The sequence below is a fragment of the Mesocricetus auratus genome, unplaced genomic scaffold (assembly GCF_017639785.1).
Source record: "Mesocricetus auratus isolate SY011 unplaced genomic scaffold, BCM_Maur_2.0 Super-Scaffold_100003, whole genome shotgun sequence".
NCBI classification, from domain to species: Eukaryota; Metazoa; Chordata; class Mammalia; order Rodentia; family Cricetidae; genus Mesocricetus; species Mesocricetus auratus.
In genome coordinates, this window is record NW_024429188.1 from 67976150 (window position 1) to 68000973 (window position 24824).

The window sequence follows — 24824 nt, forward strand, 5'->3', positions numbered from 1 at the left end:
GTCTGGTTGAGATAACATGGGAACATTTATGTCTAAAAGTGTAATGATACCTGAGTCAGATTTTAAATGCAATCATCAACTGTATTCTTGTGATTCTACATGTTCCAATCAATATTCTGTAAGAGCTGCAATTTATGAACATTGTAAAGCTTGTGAGCTTTCTGCACTTCCTTTGGCTTTCTCTCTCCTGGCTTTGTATGCTCTGGAAGGGATCATGTTTGTGATTGGGAGGGTGTGTATAACAGTCTAGAGTTCTGAGCCTATGTCTTGTTTCCAAAAGGGTTCCTTTTCTTCTTACCAAACCTTTTCTATGCCAGTGGTTGATGAAATTGACCAAGCACTAAAATCACTTTTAATTATGTTAAAACATGCTTTGCTGCTATCTCACCTCCCCTAGGGACTGATACCATAATTCTGGAGCGGGGCCCCACAATTCAAAATATTAGGACGTTCACAGTGATATTGATTCTTCTGGTTTGAGGTACATAATTACAGCAACACTCACTTCTGTTGTTATAATAATAATAATAATAATACAAAAAACAACAAATAAAACCCTGCCCAGCCATGTAAACAAGTCAACATTTTGTTTTAATTAAGGTAAACTGTTTCATTCTGTCTTTTTTGTCTTTATGTGGTTTTCTTGGATATGTTTTCCTACCTACTATGATAAATGCACAGAGAGATTTTAGCTAGAGACTACACAGTGCTTAATGCCTTCAATGGAGAAACAGTGTTGGTAAGAAAAATGGGGGCAGAGGCATACTTCCTGAGTATTATCAGGGTACATTATGGTTAGTTCATCCCACTTCCAGCAAACTCCACTTGGGGTCCATTTCTACAATAAGAACTCAGAGGCCAGGCATTGGTGGTGCACGTCTTTAATCCCAGCACTCGGGAGGTAGAGGCAGGCGGATCTCTATGAGTTCGAGGCCAGCCTGATCTACAGAGCGAGTTCCAGGACAGCCTCCAAAGCCACAGAGAAACTCTGTCTTGAAAAACCAAAAAAAAAAAAAAAAAAGAACTCAGAACATTCTGATTAGGCTTCTTCTTCCATTGGCCAGATGGTTCTTCAGCTCAGACTTTGTACTCCATAAATTGTAAAGAAATAATCTTGTCTTCTCATGATTGTATCTTTTATTTGAAAAAATAATTTTCACTGAATGAATCCAAAATGCTCTTAACAGTAGATTTTGAAGTCTGGGATGTGTGGGTGGTTGATTTCAATGAACAATATAAATCATTCTGTCCTATCAAGAAAGAAACAATCCTAATAATTTTAATAGTACTGGGTATAAAGGAAATATGAGTAATATTTGGAACTTTGAAAAGTGTTTTGAAGTGTTACATTTGAAGAGATTACTGATTTCCTTTTCTCAAATGTCAAGGAAGTTACTGAGGGCTATATATATAGATTAGTTTAGACTATTTTAACGTTATTGTTCTATGATGCTTTTTGATGATTTCTCTCTGATAGATGAAATACAGCGGGTTATACTTAGAACTGATGTCCCTATCTGTCTGCCACTACTCCACTGATAATTCAGAGTCTTTAGAGAGAATAGCTCATTGCAATGGATGATTACATGCCTCAATTGAATGGTAGCTCATTGCCAGTTATCGTTACAATGCCACGTTGATTTCTTCTTTCCATTATGAAAATTAAAGCCACATTAGTTTAAAATGAGCTTCCATATATATTTCAGATATGACTGGTTCTGAATCTCAGCTATTTTAAATTATATCTTCTTCAGTAATCTGATTGTTCTCACTGGTAATCTGATAGAAATATAGATTTTTTTTTGGGTTTTGAGACAGGTTTTCTCTGTATTGCTTTGGAGGCTGTCCTCTAACTCTCTCTGAAGACCAGGCTGGCTTCAATATCACAGAGATCCACCTGCTTCTGCCTCCCGAAGGCTGGGATTAAAGGCGTGTGCCACCAACGCCCAGCTTGAAATATAGATTCTTAACCATGCTGAGATATTCCTGGATGCACAGACAATATCTTAATTACTTTTTGATTACTGTGATAATATACATGATGAAGGAAACTTATGGAAGAACAAGGTTACTGGGTGGCTTACAGTTTCAGAGGGTTAGAATCCATACCCATCATGCTAGGGTTAATGGTGACAGTCTAGCAGGCATTGTGTTAGAGCAGCAGGTAACCGGGAATGCCATGAGCTTTTGAAACCTCAAAGCCTGCCCCACTGTGACAGCCCTCATTCAACCAGCCATATCTCCTCATTCTGCTCAAACAGTTCTGCTAATTAAGGACCAAAGTATTTAAATATATGAACGTATAGAGGCGTTCTCATTACACTCCAGTGAAAATTTAAAGACTATGAAATGTAAATATACACATGGTTTCAATATAGGGAGTATCTCGGTAGCACCTATTCTGCAGTGGTACAATGCTTGCCTAGCATGTATGAAGCCTAGTATTTTCTCTACAGTGTTGCAACATTTTCATGTATATATGTAGTTTGTAACGATTTTAATGGCTATTTCATAAGCATATGTGTATATATTTTGTTTTCTGAAATTCTTGGGCAATATAAGATTGCCCATTCTTTTTGGTTACATATGATACTAAACTAAAATTGGTAAATATTTATTGTTTACATATATGTCATATTGTATGTAAGCTACTCTAATGGGGCAATGGATGACAGAGAAATGACTAAGCTAATACACTGTCTTTAGGAAATTTATAATTCAAATATATAAATTCTATAAGATATGTGATAACAACCATGTCATACATCAAGAGATAAGATTATATGTAGGTGTTTTAAAGAAGAACCCATATTTGGTTGAAGATTTCCAGGGGCTGGAGAAATAGTTGGTGGTTTAAAATGTAGATTTGAGACTTGGAGTATTTCACATATAACATTGTGGTTTCCTTCCTGGAAGACAGTATAAACAAGCTAACAAAGAAGTTCAGAGAGAACTCCAGTAACGACCATTTGTCTGGTTATTTGACCAATGTGGTATGATGAAACTGATGTAACTGTCAGGCTGAGGGATTATTGACGTAATCCAAGTGCACTTTTCAACTGAGGAATGTGACTAAATGTTATCAGTCAGATATTTTAAATGTAAAATGAAGAAAAGCAAAAATCAGAACAGCAACAAGAACCAAAAGGAAGCCACGCAGAACCCCACTCAGTTTCTTCAGCCATATGATAAACATAACTAGGAGTAAATTAGGTTTTAAAGTAAACAATGAAAAGGACAGGGGTATTTGGAGGAAGCATTGCAGAAGAAGAAGAATTCATGATTGGATAAACAAAGGTCTAGTATTGTAACACAACTGGAATTTAATGTGTTATTTTCCCAGCCCCGTTTGTCCATTTCTTTCCTACAGATGTTGTGGAACATTCAAAACATAGTAGTATTTAGCATTTCTAGATTCAGTTTTCTGATAATCTTTGTACTTGTATAATCCTATTTATCTTCAGTTTTCTTTTCAGGTAGACTGTTTCAAATATCTTTCCCTGGGTACATATTATATAAAAGCATCCTGGCATTGTACTTGTTTACCTAAGTTTATTTTACTTCATTGAAATAAAGCACTGATGTTTATATAATTGGTTACTTATTTATTATCTCTGTTTGTAGGTAATAGACTCCATGGAGGATAAGGGCTTAGTTATGTTGCTCGTTATATCTGTATAACATACATACTTGGTACCTTCTAAATGCTCAACAGCTGTTTGTGAAATGAGCAGGATAAATGAAAAGGTTAAAGACTATGGCAGGTCAAACAATTAAGCCAGTATTACCAGTTTGAGGGAATCAAAGGGCAATGGTGTTACTAAGAGAATACTGAAGAGTGGAGGAAGAGTTGATTTGAGGGACTGAAAACAACTGAAGATAGATTTACCTTATAAATTCTGGCTTGAGTATGTGAAGCTGTTGAACTATCCTATATTGTTCAATATAGGGTAAGGAAACCATGAAGAGAGGTCTGAGATTTAGATGATGATAATTGGGTTATTCTCAGCATCAAGCCTTTATTCAGAGGGTAAATGAAATGCAGATAATAAAGTATGGCAGGATTATCACATGTGCAAACAAAATTTTAATTTTAATATCTAATGTGTTAAACATATGAATTTATTTATATATTCTTTTCCATCCTTAGCTGGGTTAACAACTTTGGCCATGAAGGACTTGGACTTTTACTGGATGTGCTGGAAAAGATTCTGGACAAAAAACTGTAAGAATAAACTTTTTAAAACTTTCGCTCATGGGAAAAATTTAAGCACAATGTAATGTTTTTTTTCTTACTGACTTAGGCAAGAAAATATTGACAAGAAGAATCAATACAAACTCATTCAGTGCCTGAAAGCGTTTATGAATAATAAGGTAAATGGTGTTTACTTATCCCTCTGTTTCCAAAGGAGAGAGCTTGCTCGACAATATGAAAGTAAGAAAGACATAAAATAGTGGGGCTATTCAAGTTTTAATAATATGTTTATGATGCAGATCATCATGAGTTTTCTATAAGTGGTTTTAAAGTATATTTTTCTTCACACAATATTTAATGCCATATTTTGCAATTATGCCAACAATATTAGTTTAGCTCTCAAATTTGATGACACCTTTTTCCTTTTGAGATAATTTAATTATGCATGCATGTTGCTAGATGAGGTGATGTGCAGCACATGCCTGCAGGGGTCCATACAGGCCAGAGGGAATCAGATCCCCTAGTATTCCAGCTCCAGGCTTGAGCTGCCTGATGTGGGTGCTGAGAATCGAACCTGGATTCTCTGTACGAGGATTAGGTACTCTTAAATACTGAAGAATCTCTTAAACCCTAGTAGTATGGAAATCTACATATCATAAATTGAATATCATTTCCATACCGAGAAAGAAGTTGTATTTTATTGAAAAGGAAAATTCAAGTGTAGGCATAAGGTTCAAATAGTTTGATAAGAGTGTCATTTTAGTTACAGTTATTTAACATGTATAAAAGAAATCTGTGGAAGGTAGCTTGCATTTTTATATACATGGAATACTGTTAGTATTGTACAGTGTTGCGGAGTCCTACAGATAAAGTAACTTTGACTAATTAATTTGCTTAATCGCATTAATTACATTTAGTTGATATTTTAGTAATTGCAAAATACTTAATAGTAAAAAGTAATTATAGCAATAACCAGGAACTTGCTAAATGTGAATTATAGCTATTAATAATCAATGCAGTAATACTGTATATTTAGGTAATGTACAAACACTTTCTTTGGTATATGCAATTATGCAACCATTTCTGTATCATATGCCCATACTAATCATCAAATAGTTTTATTGGTACATGCAGTACATGGTTGCTAATGAACTCTTTTGTCACATATACTTTTACTGCTATTTCTATAAGTTTCTTATCTTTTTACACTTAATAATGGATATGTATAATGCACCAGTACATGCTTGTGAAAGCCAGAGTACAAATTGTGGGAGTCACCTTTCTCCTACTACAATGTGGGTCCCAGAGATGACATTTTATCAAGTACCTTTATCACATGAGCTATCTCGCTCACACATCTGTAAGTTTCTTATAGAAGCAGTCCTATCAGTACTGGTCGAGAATTTCTCTTCTGTCCTTTTGGCCTTTAGATACAACATGTTATGGGATCTAATGCCTAACAACAATGCATTTAATTGAACATGCCTTTCGCCATAGCTCAAGAAGGATTTCTTTCTGCAACTGAAAAAAGTTGTAACATTATGGAAAGAGAAGACAGCACTGGAGACCAGAGATGCAAATCACATTTCCAGTCCTAAGCAAACAGGGCCTTTGAAAAATAAGTTAGCCTCTGGCTAGTCAGTCTCCTCCTCTGTAAATTCAGCTCTGAGAGTTTTTGTTCTACATTTTTATTGATTATTGTTGTCAACTACCATAGTTTTGTAGTGCAACAACTAATTGTAATTAGAATACTGACTACTAAAGAATGTTATATTAGTTCGTAGGATTTCCTATACAGCCCTATCCCATAGGAGATACTCAGGTATGGCAAGATTCACTTTCTTTTTCTTACTTTTTTTGGCAGTTTTGAAGAATATGATGATTTCATCTAAATTATTCTAATCTAAATGGGAGTTTTTGTGCAGCTATATTTATGAATTGGATATATATCTTTGCCAGATGAATAAACGAGTCCTTTAAATTATAGGCATGTGAAACAATGCATAAAACAGACATTCTGAATAGAAAGCACACAGTGATATATTCACTTTAAGTTGGAATACATTTTCCAAATTGAGGAAGGTAAATTTCATCTGAAATGACATAAATGATCCTTGAAGCTGAGGTTACTTATGTCAGAAACTCATAAAATTTTGCATGTTCCCTTGTTTATTAAAGCCCACAGTAAAGTCGTATTTAAGAAGTTTAGCTTGATGGGAGGGAGAGGGACCTGGGATTGATATGTAAAATAAGATTGTTTCTAAGTTACATAAGATTTATAAAAAAAGAAGTTTGTCCTGGTCCCCTTTTCTCTTAGAATTTAAATTAAGAAACTTCATGCTGTTCATATTTTTGGTACTTTGCCAAATGTTATCTTGTAATTTTTCCCAATGAAATTTAATGTTGCCATGGAACTAACTTGAAATGAAGCAAACTTTTAATGAGAAAACAGAAATATACTTTGTGTGAAAAAGGTGAAAATTAATTAATTTTAACAATAAATTTTTATTTGAAAATATACCTCTTGGCATTTGTATGGCATGTGCATATACACTTGGGTTCATGCCTAGAAATTAAATGAGACTGATATTTTCATTGCCCGTCTTCTGACTGGCATATGTCTTAGTCTATGATGTGTGTTGCTAGCTTAGAAATATGATATAAAAGGGCAAGGAAATAGGGGAAAATCCATATCATATTTTTAGTACTTCAGCTAGTATATAGTATACTTGAAGCACTTCAGCTTTTTTCCCTCCTGTGTTTACTTCAAATTTTAATGCAAATGTATTGGAAAACTTAACCACAAATTCCAGACATTCCCAACAATATCAAGACGTTAAAAATAGCTTTAGAAAATATAGGCAGTGTGTGTTTTATATGTTCTTGTTTCTTACAGAAATTCCAGTTGTTCCCACATTCCTCCTAAATATTTTCAAAAATTTTATTGAGGAATAATGAAATCATGTTTTTCATGACTCAAAATTTCTAAGATGTAGTCATTTCAAATAAAATTTAAAAATGAATAATTGCATTTGAGGAGAATTTACATAATTAGATACCTAACGGGACAGTGAAGGTATTTTTTTAAAATAATTTCTTTACTTTTGGTTTCTTTGAATGAAAAATATGTTCCATAGACATTTCCATTTTGTTTGATTGTTTTTAGTTTGGACTGCAAAGGATTCTAGGAGATGAGAGGAGTGTTTTATTGTTGGCAAGAGCAGTTGACCCCAAACAGCCCAATATGATGACTGAAATAGTAAAAATACTGTCTGCTATTTGCATTGTTGGGGAAGAGAACATGTAAGTATCGATATGTTCTGTTTATTTTATTGAAAATGACATGGCACAAATTAGCGGTTTTTCTTTTTGATAACTTACAGAAAAATAGTATTTTGGTTGATATCCTTATTTTTCTGTATCTTACCTTTTTGGATATCATATAATCTAAATTTGTTAAATAATTTAAAATGAATAAATGGAATTTTGTCTCACTGAAAATAACATTAGTTAATTGGAAATTTCTTAAGTTTAAAACGTTGTTTTGGTAACACAGAGGATACCACACACACACACACACACACACACACACACACACACAAACACGCGTGTACACATACACACACACACAGGAACGCAAGCACTCACTCACTCACTCAAACTCAATTACTCACTCACTCACTCACTCACGTGCATGAGCACATGTATGTTCCAGGCATCTTTAATTGAAACAAGTATATCCTTTGTACTATTGTAATTTATATTTTAATTTATCTTGTGTGGTGACTTAACATGAAATGAACTTATCGAATCAAAAGAAAGCATAGTGTAAGTTTGCAAGTAAATGTTTGGAACATAAACAAAAGCAGCTCATAAATAAAACATTAGCATGTGAAGTACTATGTATGTTAATTAGCGCCAGTTAGCTGTTCCACAGCACCAATATTTTAAAAACATTGTGTGTTGCCGGGCGGTGGTGGCACATACCTTTAATCCCAGCACTCGGGAGGCAGAGGCAGGCGGATCTCTGTGAATTCAAGGCCAGGCTGGACCGACAGCCTCCAAAACAATACAGAGAAACCCTGTCTCGTAAAAACCAAAAAAATAAAAAATAAAAAACACATTGTGTTATATTTGGAAGTTTTATCTATTAAAAGTATTGTGATGTGAAAGTTTCAATGGTCTATATAAACATCAAACACTAAGAATAAAATATAGAATGAGCTATGTTTATCATATGAAATATTCCTCATTTCTGTTTTCTCTCATTTTTGTCTATAGTCTAGACAAACTTTTGGGGGCTATCACTGCTGCAGCTGAGAGAAATAACAGAGAACGATTTTCACCAATTGTGGAAGGATTGCAAAGCCATGAAGCCTTGCATCTCCAGGTGAGGTCATTTTGTCATAAATCACTTGAAGAGTGTCTGTATTATACTGATTCATTTTCAGCTGGCATTTATAGAATGGAATGCAAAAGTACAATTATTTGTGTTATTCATAGTTTTGTTCATTTGAAAACCCTTAAAAATTATGAAAATTGCTTCTTCACTGTCACTAATATGGCATGCATTATAATAATTATTGGGAAATTGAAACCTGAGTAGTAATACAGGTCAAAGGACAAACAGTTTAGTCGGTACTATTTGACCAATTTAATGAAGCTATAGGCATTTGTAGAAATGTAAGAGAATAGTCAGGTATGGTGTCATAGCATGGTACTCTTTATCAATTAGATATCTGAGTCAGGGTTAGGGTTACAAGGTCCTGATTGGCCTGGGTTTCAATTAACAAAAAAAAAACAATTAAAAAAAGAGAATTCAGTATATTTCTTTTGTGCCTTCCAGACAGTCAGAAATCTGACTCACCAATGCAAAAGGGGTTGAATTGTATCCCCTGTGTCAAGACCCTGTGAAAACTCTGTAGACCAGTCTAAACATGCTTAGTTCTAAAAGTGACAAAATCCTTCGTTTCTAGTGATTTCAGGAAATGTCTTACTTTATTAAAGGATATATTAGTCTTAAGGGATGAGAAGTCATTTTTATTCCCTGTATTTAGAGACAAGAGCTGCTGGATGGCACATTTATTTGCGAATATAATTTGGTTTAATTCTTGTAACAAATCAACTTCCTAAGTATTATCCATATATCTATCAGGTGGATAGGCAGAATAAGATTCCGTCACTTGTATAAGTGGAAATGGTGTGAAAGAGCCAGAATTTGATATCAACGTGCTCTTTGTTTTAGATAGTGTACATACCATTTGATGCTCCATGAAATATCTTCTAAAAAGTTATATCATCACTTAAAGAGATATTTCTACTATGTTTATTTTTTAAAGTTATTTTTAGTGAGTATACATATGAAAATTTTTTACTTGATGTGAAACAAACATAATTGATTTTTCTTTTTTATTGTTGTATGAAGTATTGCTATCTTTTCTGTAACAGTTGGAAACAGTGTTCAACACGCGAATTGGCCTCTCTAAAGAAAATCTGTATTATTGTGAAACTGTACATAATGTTTCTTCAGAAATGTAAAGATCTTTGAAAAGTGTTGTATCCAACTATGATGAGTACATTGATCAATTTTATTGTAATCATTTTTGCATTGGTGCTTTTAAAATTGATAACTTCCTCTTAGTCGTTTCCTATCTATTACACAGTTTTTCACATTATTAGTTTTAGTCTCAGTAAAATTTCATACTTTCTAGGGAAAGCCTGAACTGTGCATTTTCAGATGTCTTCTCCAATGTTTTGTCCTTGTTGCTGTGTTGGCTGTGCTTGCTTGACTAGATGGCTTTCGCTGCCAGACATGCATATAAGCCTGTATGTTAATTTCAAAGTTTAACAGGACTAAAGCATTTTATTTAGATTCAAAGTTTTCATTGCATTTGGAACAGTTTGCCATATGTGGGACAAGTATATTTGCATAGTTAAAAATATTTAAATGAAAATTCAGCCACGATTCTGTGTTATATATTATCTTAAGTTTACTGATCAGGGAACTGAGTTGCACACAGGCTAAATGATCAGTTCTTTAAGAATCACAAAGCTGTTAAGGTTTAGAATGATGGTTTGAACTTAAAATTTTTTTGATATATACATCCAGAATTATATTGTGTGTCCACTATAGCAGTACGGCCCCATAAAGAAGTGACGTTGTCAATGTAGAGTAGTTTGCCCCAACCAGTGAAACACTACTGACATTCTGTGGCCTTCGTGGTGCTGCACAGAATCGAATGGTTAAGTAGCAAGTGTTTAGCAAGTACCATATGGAGAGATTGTAGACATCTTGCTAAATATTCAAGAAATTTTTGAATACTGATTATGGATGCAAACATATGCAAACTACAATTTGAAATTTCCTATTTTAATGAGCTACAAAGTTTAGTAATTTATTACATACATAGCCTAGTACTCTCCCAAGAATTGTGAAGTAGGTTTATTAGGCATGTTTAATGTGAATGAGAAAATATCCTGTAAAAGTTATAAAATATGTTCAGAATACTGAAATGAAAAACAAAAGCTAAACTCCGTTGTTTAAAGAAATGTAATTTGTGTTGTATTTTAACAGAATTACTTTTCTATTTTGGTAGTGTCCTGAGATCTCTTATTAGAATGTCATGAAGTAATTCTGTTAAAATACTGAACTAATTATATTTTAAACTAACAATTTCTTACAGATGTTTTCTAGCTCTGCTATGATAGAATTTCATTACTTTCAATAGTTTCAGGAACAGATAAGGGCTAAATCACATCAACATATGTAGTCTCTTCATTCCCTTACGTTCAGCTTAGTTGCACTATTCAGTCTCCCATACTGTATCACCTGCAGTTTTACACTGGCTAGCCTCTCATCTGCCTTTTATTTTGTAGCACTTGTCTCTAAAAGAAGAATCTATACTTATTTCCTCTATTTTCTAAATTACCTTTCACAGCTTAGTTTTGTCACAGTCCTAAAATGGTCGTATAATTTCAAAACCAATGATTTCTTCCCAATGGTGGCTTTGTCACCACTGATCAACATGTCCTCCTTGACAATTTCACTTCCCTTGCTATTCTGGGCACCACTCTTTCTGGGTGGTCTCTGAATATCCATTTATTCTGTTTTTAATGCATTTTTGCTTTTCTTCTCAGGAACATTTCCCCTATTTTTATCACTTGTTTTTAATAATTGCCATTTTACATGCATCTACTTAAATGCTGATATGTGTGTATACACCAACATGTGTATCAGCTCATAAATATTCATGTATATTTTCTCCATGCATATTTTCCTTTTGCTTCCAAAGCTGAATATATACCTGTGTTCTAGCAAATCTCCTGATACATGGGAAGGTCATGTTTCTGTACCTATTCAAATTCTATCTTTGAGTATCTAGCAAGATTTAATATCAAACTCCCATAAGTAACAAATTAAAAATATCACATTTGAGTGCTCTGCCACATAACATTACAATTTACATATGTCCTCTCATCTTGATCACACAGCAAACCTGAGAATTATAGAAGTATCTCATGAGGTGATACTTGAAGTTGACCTTGAAAGATAAGAATTTTGCTGATGTTTTCTAATAAAGAAGCAGTATTAAATTAGAATTGGGGCAAGAAGGGCTTATAGTGTGTGAAAATGGAAGCCCCCATAGTCTGCCTGTTATTTTAGAAATTAAAACAGAAGACTATACAGACATCCACTTGAATTTTTTTTCTATGCAGCAAGACAGAAAAATTCAAAGTAAACTGACCATTAGTTATCTTTTATGGGTAGAGAGGGTAACATTAACATCCAATAAATGAATATTAAAATTGCCCATTTTCCTAGGCTACAATTAGACAGAAAGCATCCATGTGTTTGTAGGATTTCAGAAATTGTGGAGACAAATTTGATAGCATGATTATTACACATTAAACTGTTTTCTAGTGTATCAGAAAAATGGAGAAGTTCTTCTGGTATAATAATTGAATATGGTATACAAAAGCAGTTCATGCAATGTATTGTTCATAATGTGTGATAGCTTCACTAAGGTATACCACATATACTTAGTATAGTTATCCTCTTGGCATATAAATTAGAACCAATAATGAAATGAAGATAATAATCATTGGCCCTTCATTGAAATTATCAAGTCTATTAAACCAGTTTTGTGACAAGAAAGACCTGTTGGCCTTTAATCAGAACCTAACTCTGTTTTCTTGCATTATCATATTGAGACTGAGCATCTGATTTCTGTTCATGGCAGACTAAGGGCACAAGTTGGAAGTTTGGGAGAGGGTTTTTCCTAGACCCATGTTTTAAGATCCCGAAGATGTGACCAAAAACAGCTTGACAGGAAGGGAGAGCTAGGTCGAAGTTTAGTAAACTACTGAAATTAAGGTAACTGCCAATGAGCTGAGTCCCAAGCCTATACTACTTCTGTGTGCATGTATATGTGTGTATATCTACATGTATCTATCTATCTATCTATCTATCTATCTATCTATCTATCTATCTATCTATCTATCTATATAGTAGTGCACCATTGTGTAGACAAATTTGGACAGTGGTGTTGCTTTTTCATTGGAACATGAAAAATTCTGACTTCAAGTATACCTTCACTTTTCAATCTGTTTCAAAGATGAGTAATTGTGTTTATTGTTACAATGGTAAGTAAGAGTGACTCTCAGTGTTTGAAAAGGAACCGACTACTTTAAAAGATATCACATTATCTTTCTAGCACTGTTTGAAATCATTGATCAGAACTTTATAATGCCCTCTCCTTTACTTCCATGATACTAATCTCTCCTTTTTTCTTTTGTTTCTGTTTTGCTTAAAGATTCTGTGTGTATGTACAGACCTTATTTCTGCTAAGTCCAAGAGCTCATTTTATATTTTTTCAAATTTTCTTTTAAAATAAGGATAAAACCAATTGATTGGGTTCACTATAAAATTTTCATTCATACTTTATTTTTTCTGTGCTTTTCTGCTCATCTATGCTTTCTCTATGCTCTGTTCTATGCTGATCTTCTTCTTCCTCCAGTATCTCCCATTTCATTTTCATGTCATAGAGATTCACCTACCTCTCTGAAAAGATAACTTTTTCCAAGCCTCCCAAGGATCCCTTTCCGATTTTAGGATCTATTTCCTCTTATGCACTTGTGGAAACTAAAACCAAAGGTTTGTGCATGTGAGAGAAAGTTGTATCTTGGGACGTTTGGGTCTTCATTTTTCTCATTTTGATGATTTGCCCACGGTCTTATCCATCTTTCTGGGTTCAGCAAGATATATGTTTGTCTTAGCTCTTTGCATCCCATTCCACTTTCAAACATACTATGTTCAAGTTAGGTATTGCCTTTAGCTATAGTCATCTTGAAGTTATGCATCCTTAACCTCTCTAATTCCTTCACTCACCACGACCTACCATTTTCTTGTATTCCTTCCTGATCACTATGTAACAATTAACATACGCCAATAATTTAATTGTTGGCTTCAAATCCACCTTTACTATATATCTTGCATTGCTTCAGTCACTACATAGTGGATCCCACTATGCTAATTTTGTACTTCTTCAAGGCACAGTATCTCTCTAATCATTACGCTGCTGCCAGTTTTCTTTTTCAATTTCAGGGATTTCTCTTTATTTTAAACTTTGTGCTGACTTCTTTTTATTAAATCGTCTACCCTTCATTCTAACCCTTTAAATCCTCTTCTGCAAAGTCACTGTTCTGACATGCCATTTTGGCACATCACTGCTTACAATCCTTCAAAGGCTTTTTATGACCTCTAGGATTAAAATCTAGTCTTTGTGTCCCTCCTTCCCAAATGAATAAATAAAAGCACTTCATCATCTGCTCACTGCTTTCTCTCTAGTTGTGTCTTTCACTAGTCTTCTGCATCTACTTTTTGAAGTAGTCTTACTACGCTGTGCTTTCTGAACCTTTTTTGTGCAATTTCCTCCCTCTACCTCTAATCCTTTGTACATAAATAATTTCTTTTGTCTAGAAATCCTTCTCCATTTCTTGACTTAATTAACTTGTACTGTGCATTTGTACAGTTCTTAGGAAGTACTTATTTTGACTTAAACCATCTTTTCCAATAACTCCTGCTGTGGCTAGGATAAAGAAAGACCTTGTTGATGTCAACAAAGCACTTAATAAGGTCAAATGTGTGACAGTGTCAATAAAATTTTAAAAGAACAATTTGTCGCAGCTAATGGCAATATGGATAATCTGTCTGAGAATGCCCTAGAGTTGGCAATTAGTATACTCCATAACTCTAAGAATTGTGATCAAACAGGCAGAATAATGTTTGCAGTTTCTGAAACTTGTTAGTTAAAATAAATGAAAGCTTTTCTTATTTTCATAGATATTTTGTGAAGATGCTCATATGTATTTCATTTTTATTAATGTATTTTATATGCACTTGCATAAGAGCAGGTATACATATGCAGTATATGTGATATTTATATGAATAAAATACAGATAATATGAAAATTTCCTGTGTCAAAAACAATTTAATAAGAACAGGCACTACTTGTCCTTACTGGTTTAACATATGAATTATGGCCCTGCCACTGCATGTTTTATTCTATGAGCAAAATTTATTGTCTTCCTGTGATTTGTTAAACACTTTCTTTCTCACTGACTCCATATTAGAAACATAAATAAACATGGGAAACCATTTTGAAAGCTAAAGCCATTAAAAAAATTCAACGAGAATGAAGAGTCTCGTTATTTGAATTTCTGTTGTTCAGTTCAAGTACAGTTTTATTCTTTGGGCATCAGGTGAAGATAAATTGTATTTAGCAATGCTAGACTGGCACATTCTAATGTGTAGAAAGACTCCAGTATTACACTAAGAGGTGCTAGTTTCCTCTTTTTGGCTTAGGAGCTTTTTGAACTCAGGGAGATCACCTCATGTTTATAACCCACATATGAAACAATTTTAGGTTGTTTACTTCTTATCTATGGAGGGGATTATTTTAAAAGCAGATTGATTTATCTCTGCAAGAGGACAATAGAGTTCAGTCACATTTTTAAAGATTTATAGCCCTGGGTGCTGAGCATCAACGATTTGAAAGCTTTGTTATTTCAGAATGAGGTTTGTAATTATTTCAGTCCTGGCTCTAACGGGCCAGAACCCCATCTTCCTTAATGTTTACCATGCAGTGCTGTTCTGTCAAATTTCCTGCAATATTCTTTATCCATACTGTCCAATGAGGGACCTGTAAATCACATGTATTTGTCATGCCATTCGACTATAGCTAGTGAAATCAAGTTCTTGGTTTAGTTCCTATTGAAGTTAATCCGTGATTAATAGAGCCTGTTTTGAACAGTAGTGTTTTGTAATATGCATGTATGTGAACCTCTACACGTGTACTTTTGTTTGAATGTGCATTTGCACATAATGTGGAATGCCTTGGGAAGTAGCAAAAGGGAAAGAGAAGGCATTAATTTGGATTATGGGGTGTCCTCTATATGATAATTTTGGAGTATATATGGAATGAGATTTACTCCAAACCAAGCATCAGTTTGTCCTTTCCTATTTTTATTCGCATTTCAGTATATATTTGGTAACTTGTTGTTCTAGATAACATAGTGTGACTTCATTTTCATGCTTTTTAAATTATGGATAGCTGTGATGTAGATGTTCCTAATTCACCCAACATGACAAAATAGATAAATTTTGTCACCTTATACATACTTAAAATATTTTCTTGCATGCGTCTTTGTATGGAGTCTCTAAGATGTCTGAAATATTTTGAAATTGTTTTCCATTTGTAGCAAAATAGTATAACTTAGAAGTATTATTTCCTTTTGCTATTTGACCTTGCATAAATTATTTATCTTCTGCAAGCTTCAACTTTTCCATGTGTGAAAGAAATATAGCAGTAATATACATCTTTAGGGTACTTACTTAGGGTGTAAATTGCACTAAGATGCGAATACAATGTCTAATAATTTATAAAAATTAAACAATAGAGATGATAAGAGTGTAGATTTTTGTATTTAGTTGTTTGTATTTTGTATATTGGAATCTCACCGTGGTGTTTCATAATAATGTGTTGTGCTTCTTGAAATAATTATTTAAATTTCAATTTAAGATATTTTGATACTTTTAGTTTTTAATTCCTGTTATTATTCGCTGAAAGGCATAACCATAGCGTAGATAAAGACAAAAAACAGTTTTTTTCTTACATTACTAGTAAGTATGTCGTTAAATATAATTCCCTAGGAATTTTAGTTTGCCGTTGGCATGTTATTAATGACATATCTTGTAGAATTTGGTGAGCTATAAATGACATTTCATTGCCTTTCTTTTTGGGCTACTGTCTTTAAATTATCTCCTACTTACTTTATATGGTAGACTCTGTGTTCTCCTTTTTAAAATATTCAGCTGTTTGCATATGTTATCTATAATGTACTTCATAGTAATGATGTCTTTATAGTAATATATAATATCATGTTGATGTTGATGTAGTCAGTAATTTTAAGTTTTACTATTTTATGTCGTTAATACCATACTTCTATTTCTATAAAGATATTGTAAAAAGATATGTTAACCTGTTTTTTATGAGAATACAGTCTTTATTTGTAAAGTATTAATAGTATACATTATCAAGCTAGAATTTCTTCTGGCAAAAAGAATCCTAGCAGATGTCAACTTTTCTGCCTATTAGTTTTCAATTGGGCATGTACTTTGATTTGTTCTGTCATACCATAATTGTTACTTAACAACACTCATTCAAGAAAATAATATAGCACTGTACACAAAATATAAACACATATACTAGCCTATTGAGACTCTATAATGATTTATTCAGGTTCTTATTGTATAAAGAGGGGCCTGTACTAAATTAGAATTAAAATTCTTAACAGCACTTCTAGTATTACTTTTAAGGTGATGCAAAGTTTGTGATACACATTTAATTGTCTAAATGTTCATTCTATGAATACTCAGTTACTTTTTTTCTATCTGGTAACTTTGTTAACAAGCTCAGTTTTCTATTTGAAACAAGACAACCATCATTTTTTGGTTTATTACATTTGGCCAATAAGCTGAGTTTACAACATTTTGATGCTAAAGTAAAGCAATATACTTTAAATGTTTTCTCATTGTTTTGAAAAATGATATATAATGCAAAGTGTGTTTAAGTCAACATACTTATGTGATATATTTATCAAACTGTGGTTTCAACATTTTTAGTTTATTTATCTTTCTATATATGCTTATCATTTTTGTAAAATTTGGTATTTTCCTTGAGTTTCCTTGTAGTCTGTTCTTTTGCTTATATACTTACATCAGTTTACGAACTTCCATGGAAAGAATACATGTTAATACAATGATATCTCCTAATTATGTAATGTAGTTTCACAAAATTTTTGATTTACATTGGAAATGTTTATAGCTATTTAGAAATTAGTTCCATTACTATCTGTGGACAATCAGATATGAAGAATGCATTTCATGATATTTTCATAGGGCTCAGGGTTTATTATTTGGGAACCTGGGATTTCTTTGGGAACGTTAAATATCCTTTCATATAGGTTAGCAAAGCAAACACACACTTCACTTTCATATCATTGTTATAATTATGTTGGATATCATAACCTTAATTGCTAATAATACAGAGTCATATCAATATATATGCAGAAATGCTTACATTTCATCTGCCTTTAGTGAATGTTTTGGCTGCATGTATCAGCTAAGTATTTCTTAACTGTACCTAAATATATAAATGAAATTTACTTTCTCTTTGTAGGTGGCCTGCATGCAGTTCATAAATGCACTTGTCACTTCTCCATATGATCTTGATTTTCGAATTCATTTGAGGAATGAATTCCTCCGTTCTGGACTAAAAGCATTGCTCCCAGTAAGTTGAATGTATCTATTTATTGTACTACTGAACTTTTAACTTGTTTTCTCCTCCAAGTAAAGGTGCAGTTTTTCAAGGAAAGCACACATTTGTCCTTTGTTATTTCCTCAAATAAAATAGGCACTTTGTAAGATGTGTGTGTGTGTGTGTACATATATATGTAGTATTAATCTGACTATGTAATGGACGATTCATAAGTCAGTTAATGATGGGATGTATATAAATATAAATTATATATAATATATATATTTGCAAATTTGTTTTTCACTTAAATGTTTCCTGCTTTCTCCATTGATACTATTGATTGATTTTACTTATAGGCAGCATAAGTATGCATATTGAGGTTTGACTAGTATATTCGGATATTTTGGTTAAATATGTTATTCTTATTAGTATGCTTCAGATCTTTTCAAAAGAGAAACAAGCTTCAACTCCTCCAAGATCTTTCCGCATCTCTCCCGATCCAACTTCATGTTCTTTCTCTCTCTTTAAAACAACATCAAAACATCAAGAAATATGTTTTGTGTTGGCTGACTATTCCTGAGCATGGGATGTACCATGGACTGTGGTGGATATATCCAATATTGTTTCATTGGCAAACACTGATGTTTCTTCTACCAGCAGCTCTCATATGTGAACAGGATCCTTATTTGCTTCAATTGCTTGGTGCCAGAGGCACCTGTGAATGTTCTAACCGCATGATTTCTTTTGTGATTTCTGATGAGTATGTTTAGTCAAAATGACATCATCGAATTTGGGTTGTAGCAATTAATGGCGTTTTTTGTTCTTACAGAAGTGATTTTTAAGATTTTTAATATTAATTTTCAAGATTTAGAGCATGGAAAGAAAATGTAAAGAATGGTATGAGGTTCTTTCATTTTGAAATACAAATCTTAAGCTATGTTTATATTCTTTTATGAAAGCAAGGTCTTGGGTCAATATTTAAAATTGCATCTGTGTACAAATGAGTAATTTTATTCTGTCCTTGATTAGCAGATGTGTTATTTTCAAAATGTCATTCATTTGCTGAATTTTATTGTTTATATTAGTGTCTTAAAGCAAAAGACAATGATGAGCTTGATATTCAGTTGAGAGTGTTTGAAGAGAACAAAGAAGATGATCTAACTGAATTATCCCATCGACTCAATGACATTCGAGCTGAAATGGAATATCCTTTGACAAACAATAAATACCTGATTTTACACTTATGTTTAAAAGCAGGAGTTGAGGATAATTTTTTATATTTCATTAGAGTTATTTTTTCTATGAACAAATTTATAACTGCTTATTTATGTTAGTACTCCATCAGATGCTATCCTTGATATCCACTTTTGCTGAGGAATTGCTACTGTGATTTGATGATGTATGCAGACTATTGAAGTCTGCACAATGGTTCAGTGTATTAGATATACACTCTGGACTCAGTGGTCCTGAATAAGCAAGAGCCTAAGAACCCAAGGCACTATATCTTACCAATAAGAATGAGCAAAAGTTCTTTGAGTTCATATATGATACTAGCTAGGAGATACTTTGTATTTATTAAATGCTATTCCACTTATAGGCAAAATTTTCTGGAAATGAGTACCTTATTTTTATCAGATATTTATATTCCTTAATCATAGCAAAATTGTTAGATAAAATAGTAGCTTTCTATAACAAAGCAGTATTGTAAAAGTACCTACATCATATACAACAGCTTATAATCTTCCTGTGCCAGCTGTGTGATGTGAAATTGTTAGATATATATTATTGTCATAGTTCTTCAACTTGTCTCCATCACATTCAAATTCATACTTTTGGATTCTATGACATACGAAAACACTTAGGAATCAAAGTAACCTCTGAGCTGTGCTTTTCTACCGTTAATATTTTCTTATCTTTATTCTTCCAGTATTCTAAATAAACTCCAATATTTCCCTACTTGAAACTCCCTTAGTACTTTGATTTTAATGTACTCTTCCTCTCTCTTTACAATAAAGTATTGAGTAAACATAGTTACAATGAATAGAAATGTTATCATAGGAAATAATTAAATGTTAATAAAACTAATTCAAAATTAGTAAAAACAGTTTTTATCAATAAATATGCTTGATATTCATTGATGTAATCAATCATTTGATAATTCTGTAGCATTTTAAGGTCCTTATGATTAAGGTCCTTATGATACTTGATCTCAGTACTCTCATGTGGTATTTAAATTGGTGCATTGCATGTTTAATTATACTGCGCATTTCATGGTATTTCTAGATGTTTGATTGCATCTTGCCTTTTACCTTTATTTTATGTGGACTTTTAATATATTCAGTACATATAATGTGAGTCCATTCTTGAGGATTTTTCTAGATTACTACCATCATCTACACCACTAGATTTATATCCCAAGAAAAAAGTGTCATAATGTCCTTAGACTTTTCATAATGTCATGTATGAACACAAGCAATTTTAGATTTACTTTATTTGGATATTTAAAATAAAGCTAGTTTTGTGATATTTTGACAGCTGAATAGTTGCTTGATATCTCTTTTATCTGAGAATAAAAATAAAATAGCATTGGGTCTATCAGAACCACAGAAAGATCAAGACAAAAACCTCCTTCGTCAATGGCATTGTGGCCCTAACTATTATGTGAAGTTGATAATATAATGGATTACTGATTATTAAAGGTGTTGATATCCAAGAACTCTTGTAAATTTACTTTAGGCTTGCTTCTTTAATTACAGGATTGTTATTATTATTATTTTTCTGTAGATGTTTAAATGCTATATTATGAAATTGAAACATTATTACCTATAATGGAAACTAAGAAGTAAATGTTTTATTTTAAAAATTAGGCTGCTTTAGTCATAAATGCACAATTCATCAAGAATCTTTGATGTTTTCCTTTACTCTCTTTCTACCGATATGAATGAAGTCTACCATCTTCTCTATAACATGCTGAAAGACACTGCAGCTGAAAGTTATTTATTGTCCATTCTACAGCACTTTCTGCTTATCAGAAATGATTATTATGTCAGGTAAGGTTCATATGTGAGATTACTACATGCATAATTTGAATTGAATATTAAAAGGAAGTTAACAAGGTAGTTGGTTGAGGAAATATGTGTGTTATATATACATAAAATATAAGGGTCTTATACTTTAGGCAACATTTTTTAAAAGAATTCATTTATTTTAATTGGGCCAGAAAAGATAGTTGCATATAACTATGGTGCACACAAGGAACCAGAATATAAGTATAAATTAACCTGTCATATATTATTGAGTGTTTAATGAATTTTTCTGCTTGATATTGATAAACCTGTGAAAACATTGGAGCTGCTAGAATGTTTTAAATCTTCTTATTTTAACAAGTAATCTTGTATCATTTGTTTTTATAGTGTTTAGTAAATATGTGATCTTTAGCAGAAAAGAATTGTCTATATTTTACATTTTGTCCAATGAAACTATTTTTAAAATCAGGGAATATGATGATAACCTATAGATTTAAGCTTTAGAATAGATGATATCTATATCTAAAAACTGGTAGCTTCCATCCACTGAGTTATCTCCTTAGCCAATACCATCCTTTCATCTTATGGGTATTGTTGTGAAGTAGAGATGTGTGACAGGTACTTTCATTCCATATGTAGACTTATTAAAATCCCCTTCAAAGAGTAGAGTTGTATTTTTCTTAGTTCTCCAAAGAGTGGTTCACCACACTGAGGTTAAGGACCAGTACTATTCTTCCAGATCTGATGGTGATTTTTTAAAAACCCTAGCCATGCAACACATATTTCTTTTTATTCTTAGTCTTGGGAACAGCCACATGATTAAACGCACAAAATTGTAATTAGAATCACTTTCTCTTTCTTTTAGAGTTTTTAGTAGGTTGACAAGATATGGTTAGTGGTGTTAATATCATAATTTGTCTGAAGTAATACTTTTCTGTAATACTGTTGAATTTGTTAACCAATGAGAATTAGTCTCCCACAAATTTTAAAAGCAAAATGACCCTTGTCTTTCCTTTTCTAGCCAGCGGTCATTATTAAAGCTGTAATTGCCTTGGGAGATTACATAAATATGATATGTTTTAAAACTTTCGTTACATCATAAAATTGCTGTTATAGCTGTGCCTATTAAGTGTATATGGTCTTATAAAATAGATATTTTTTGAAACATGCTGTGTACATAGGTTTTTGCATTAGTCTGTAACAGAAATCCCTCAGTTCAGTTTTATAAACTGGTGTGACTGTTCTGAGTAAATGCTTTGCACTGAATTCAAGACATTGCTTGCCACCTAATGCCATGAAACTCATCTTTTTTTGAAAATGAGAGCTTGTGGCTGTCTAGAGCTATTTCTGTGCTCATAGATATAGGACTAGGGGGTTATTCATTTTCATTAACTTTAGAAACAATACCTTAAATAAATAGATGGGGTTGATAAGTATTTTTGAACACAAGCATGAGTCCCTGCAAACTAGAATATTAAGTCAGTACATATTTTCAGTCAATCACATCACACTCAATTTGGCCCCCTAATGTTCAGACCATCTTTAAGCCTTAATCATATTTTCTCTAAGGAAGTGTAAATGTTAGTGGAATTATTTTCTTAGTGGTGCTGGAGAAAAACTGAGTTCTTTTAACATTATCTATCCCTTCATAACAAAACTGATTGATGCAAGTATTCTCAAATATTTTCTCTCCTCTTTTTAGGCCACAGTATTATAAAATAATTGAGGAGTGCGTTTCCCAGATAGTGCTGCACTGCAGTGGTATGGACCCGGACTTCAAGTACAGGCAGAGGTTAGACATTGATCTCACTCACCTGATAGGTACGAATTATACTCTTTACTGCCGTTCACGGTTCATGCCTTCTGTATACTGAGCACTTTGAAAGGGTAGGTCTCTCACTGAACTTCTGTTAATATCTGGTAAATCTTGGTTGTTATGGCTGCTCAACTGATATAAGTATTCATTTTGGCGATCATAAGAATTCTCTTTATAGGTTCAGATATATTAACCTTTTTGGTAAATTTCACTACCACCTAGTCAGTTGACTGTCAGTTGTCATGTCCCTGAAAATCCATTATTTTTTAAATAGTGGCATGCCTGGCTATTTAAAAGCATGACTCTAGTATCCTATAGTTCAGTTCATCCTCACAGAAATATTGTGGGAATTATGTGTGTAGTAGAATCTCAGTATTATAGACATGTTACTACTGGCTCTCATATTTGAGAAAAGAAATGTCATGATAAAGAAATTACCTTAAATAATAATGCCAGGTAGAATAATTTTTGTCACAGTCTAATCAGTGATGACAAGTTTCCCTTTTGAAACATGCTATGCTCTATGGCTTTGTGGTAGGGATTTGTATTTATAGATAATCAAAACTATCATTCCCTAGGATGAAGCATGAAGTTGCTTGTTTTTAATGAATAAAGGTTGTTGAATACAATCTATAAAATATTTTTCACTCCATTACAGAGGACAGAATCACAAACTAGGCAGAGTGTGAACATTATTCTTCATATATCATTTTCTGTTTCTTTACTGTAGGAAACTTAAAGATTTCAGTAAATGACAAATATCAACTAATCAAGGTCACTCCCTTTTAAGCGAATGCATTTTAAATAGCCTTTTCTTTATGCACATGTCTGTCTTTCAGTGTAACTACTTCCTAGCTGAATTTTCATAGAGCATTATGAAGATTTGACCATGTTTGCATTCAAATTGGAACTGTTTACTACATGTAATATTATTATCTATTATGACTATTTCAAATATGATTCTGTTATTGCTTTGTTATTATAACATATAGATTGCTTTCTCATCCTTAAGATCATAAAAGAATCTGCTAATTGATCTTGGTCACCAAAAATCTTTTTTAATAGTCATCTTAATTGAACATTCTTGCATGTAAATGCTGGACATTTTCTTACTGCTTTTTTACACTTAATTGATATCAGTGAAGACAGGAATTTCAAAGGCCAAATATTTTTAGAAGGCTTGAACCTTTAGTTATGTGAGCTACATCTCCTTCCAGTTGTTTTTGAAAAGTTGATATCTATTGTGGAACTTTCAATAGAATATACATATGAAAATACAAATATACACAAAACTATCAAGGCCTTCAGCATCATCCAGAAAATGCAGGCATCACTATTTCAATATCACTTGAACCTAAGTATTGTAGTCTGTGCCTATTTCACATTTCTGTACAGCTATTGTTTTTCTTAAATCATAGCAGGTCCTTTTCTAAAACTGTTAAATAACTTGCCATTGGAATTTAGATAGAAATAAAAGTAAACATCACTGTCATCTATGACTTGCATTGACCATATAAGGTCCCTTTGAACAATACAACTTTCCTGACTGTATGTAACATTCTAACATTTAAACAATAGGAAACACATTAAGTACTTGTACCCAGAGACAGGGCTTAGGAGTTAAGAATACTTCCTGGTCATTCATTGCCTGCTACCCATTGCCTACATGACAATTCAGAACCATCTGAACTCTGCTTGATCCTATGTCCTCTTCTGGCCTTGGTGGGCACTGCAAGCATGTGGTGAGCAGACATATATTTAGGCAAAAGATTCATACATATAAAATAAGATAAAATAATTTTTAAAAATCTATAAAAATCTTTCTTATGTATTTGAGTGGAGAAAATTTCATATATATAAGCTAATCAATATATAGCTAATAAATATGTTTTACATAAAGTATTTACACTTTACAATATAAATTAATAAATATATACATATATTAATACACTGTATACTTAAAACCATCA

At 32.7% G+C, this 24824-nt stretch overlaps 1 protein-coding gene across 6 annotated transcripts in view; it reads left to right on the forward strand.

Moving 5' to 3' along the window:
* Positions 1-24824, forward strand: part of Diaph2 (diaphanous related formin 2) — a 722722-nt gene that overhangs the window by 197809 nt on the left and 500089 nt on the right. For all 6 annotated transcript variants that reach the window (XM_013115224.3, XM_040744363.1, XM_040744364.1 and 3 more), the window contains 8 exons: positions 4151-4225; positions 4305-4374; positions 7362-7498; positions 8477-8585; positions 17935-18045; positions 19098-19216; positions 20946-21062; positions 22741-22859. In XM_013115224.3, the coding sequence (XP_012970678.1) occupies positions 4151-4225; positions 4305-4374; positions 7362-7498; positions 8477-8585; positions 17935-18045; positions 19098-19216; positions 20946-21062; positions 22741-22859 (857 nt within the window). The remainder of the gene's footprint in view (positions 1-4150; positions 4226-4304; positions 4375-7361; positions 7499-8476; positions 8586-17934; positions 18046-19097; positions 19217-20945; positions 21063-22740; positions 22860-24824) is intronic.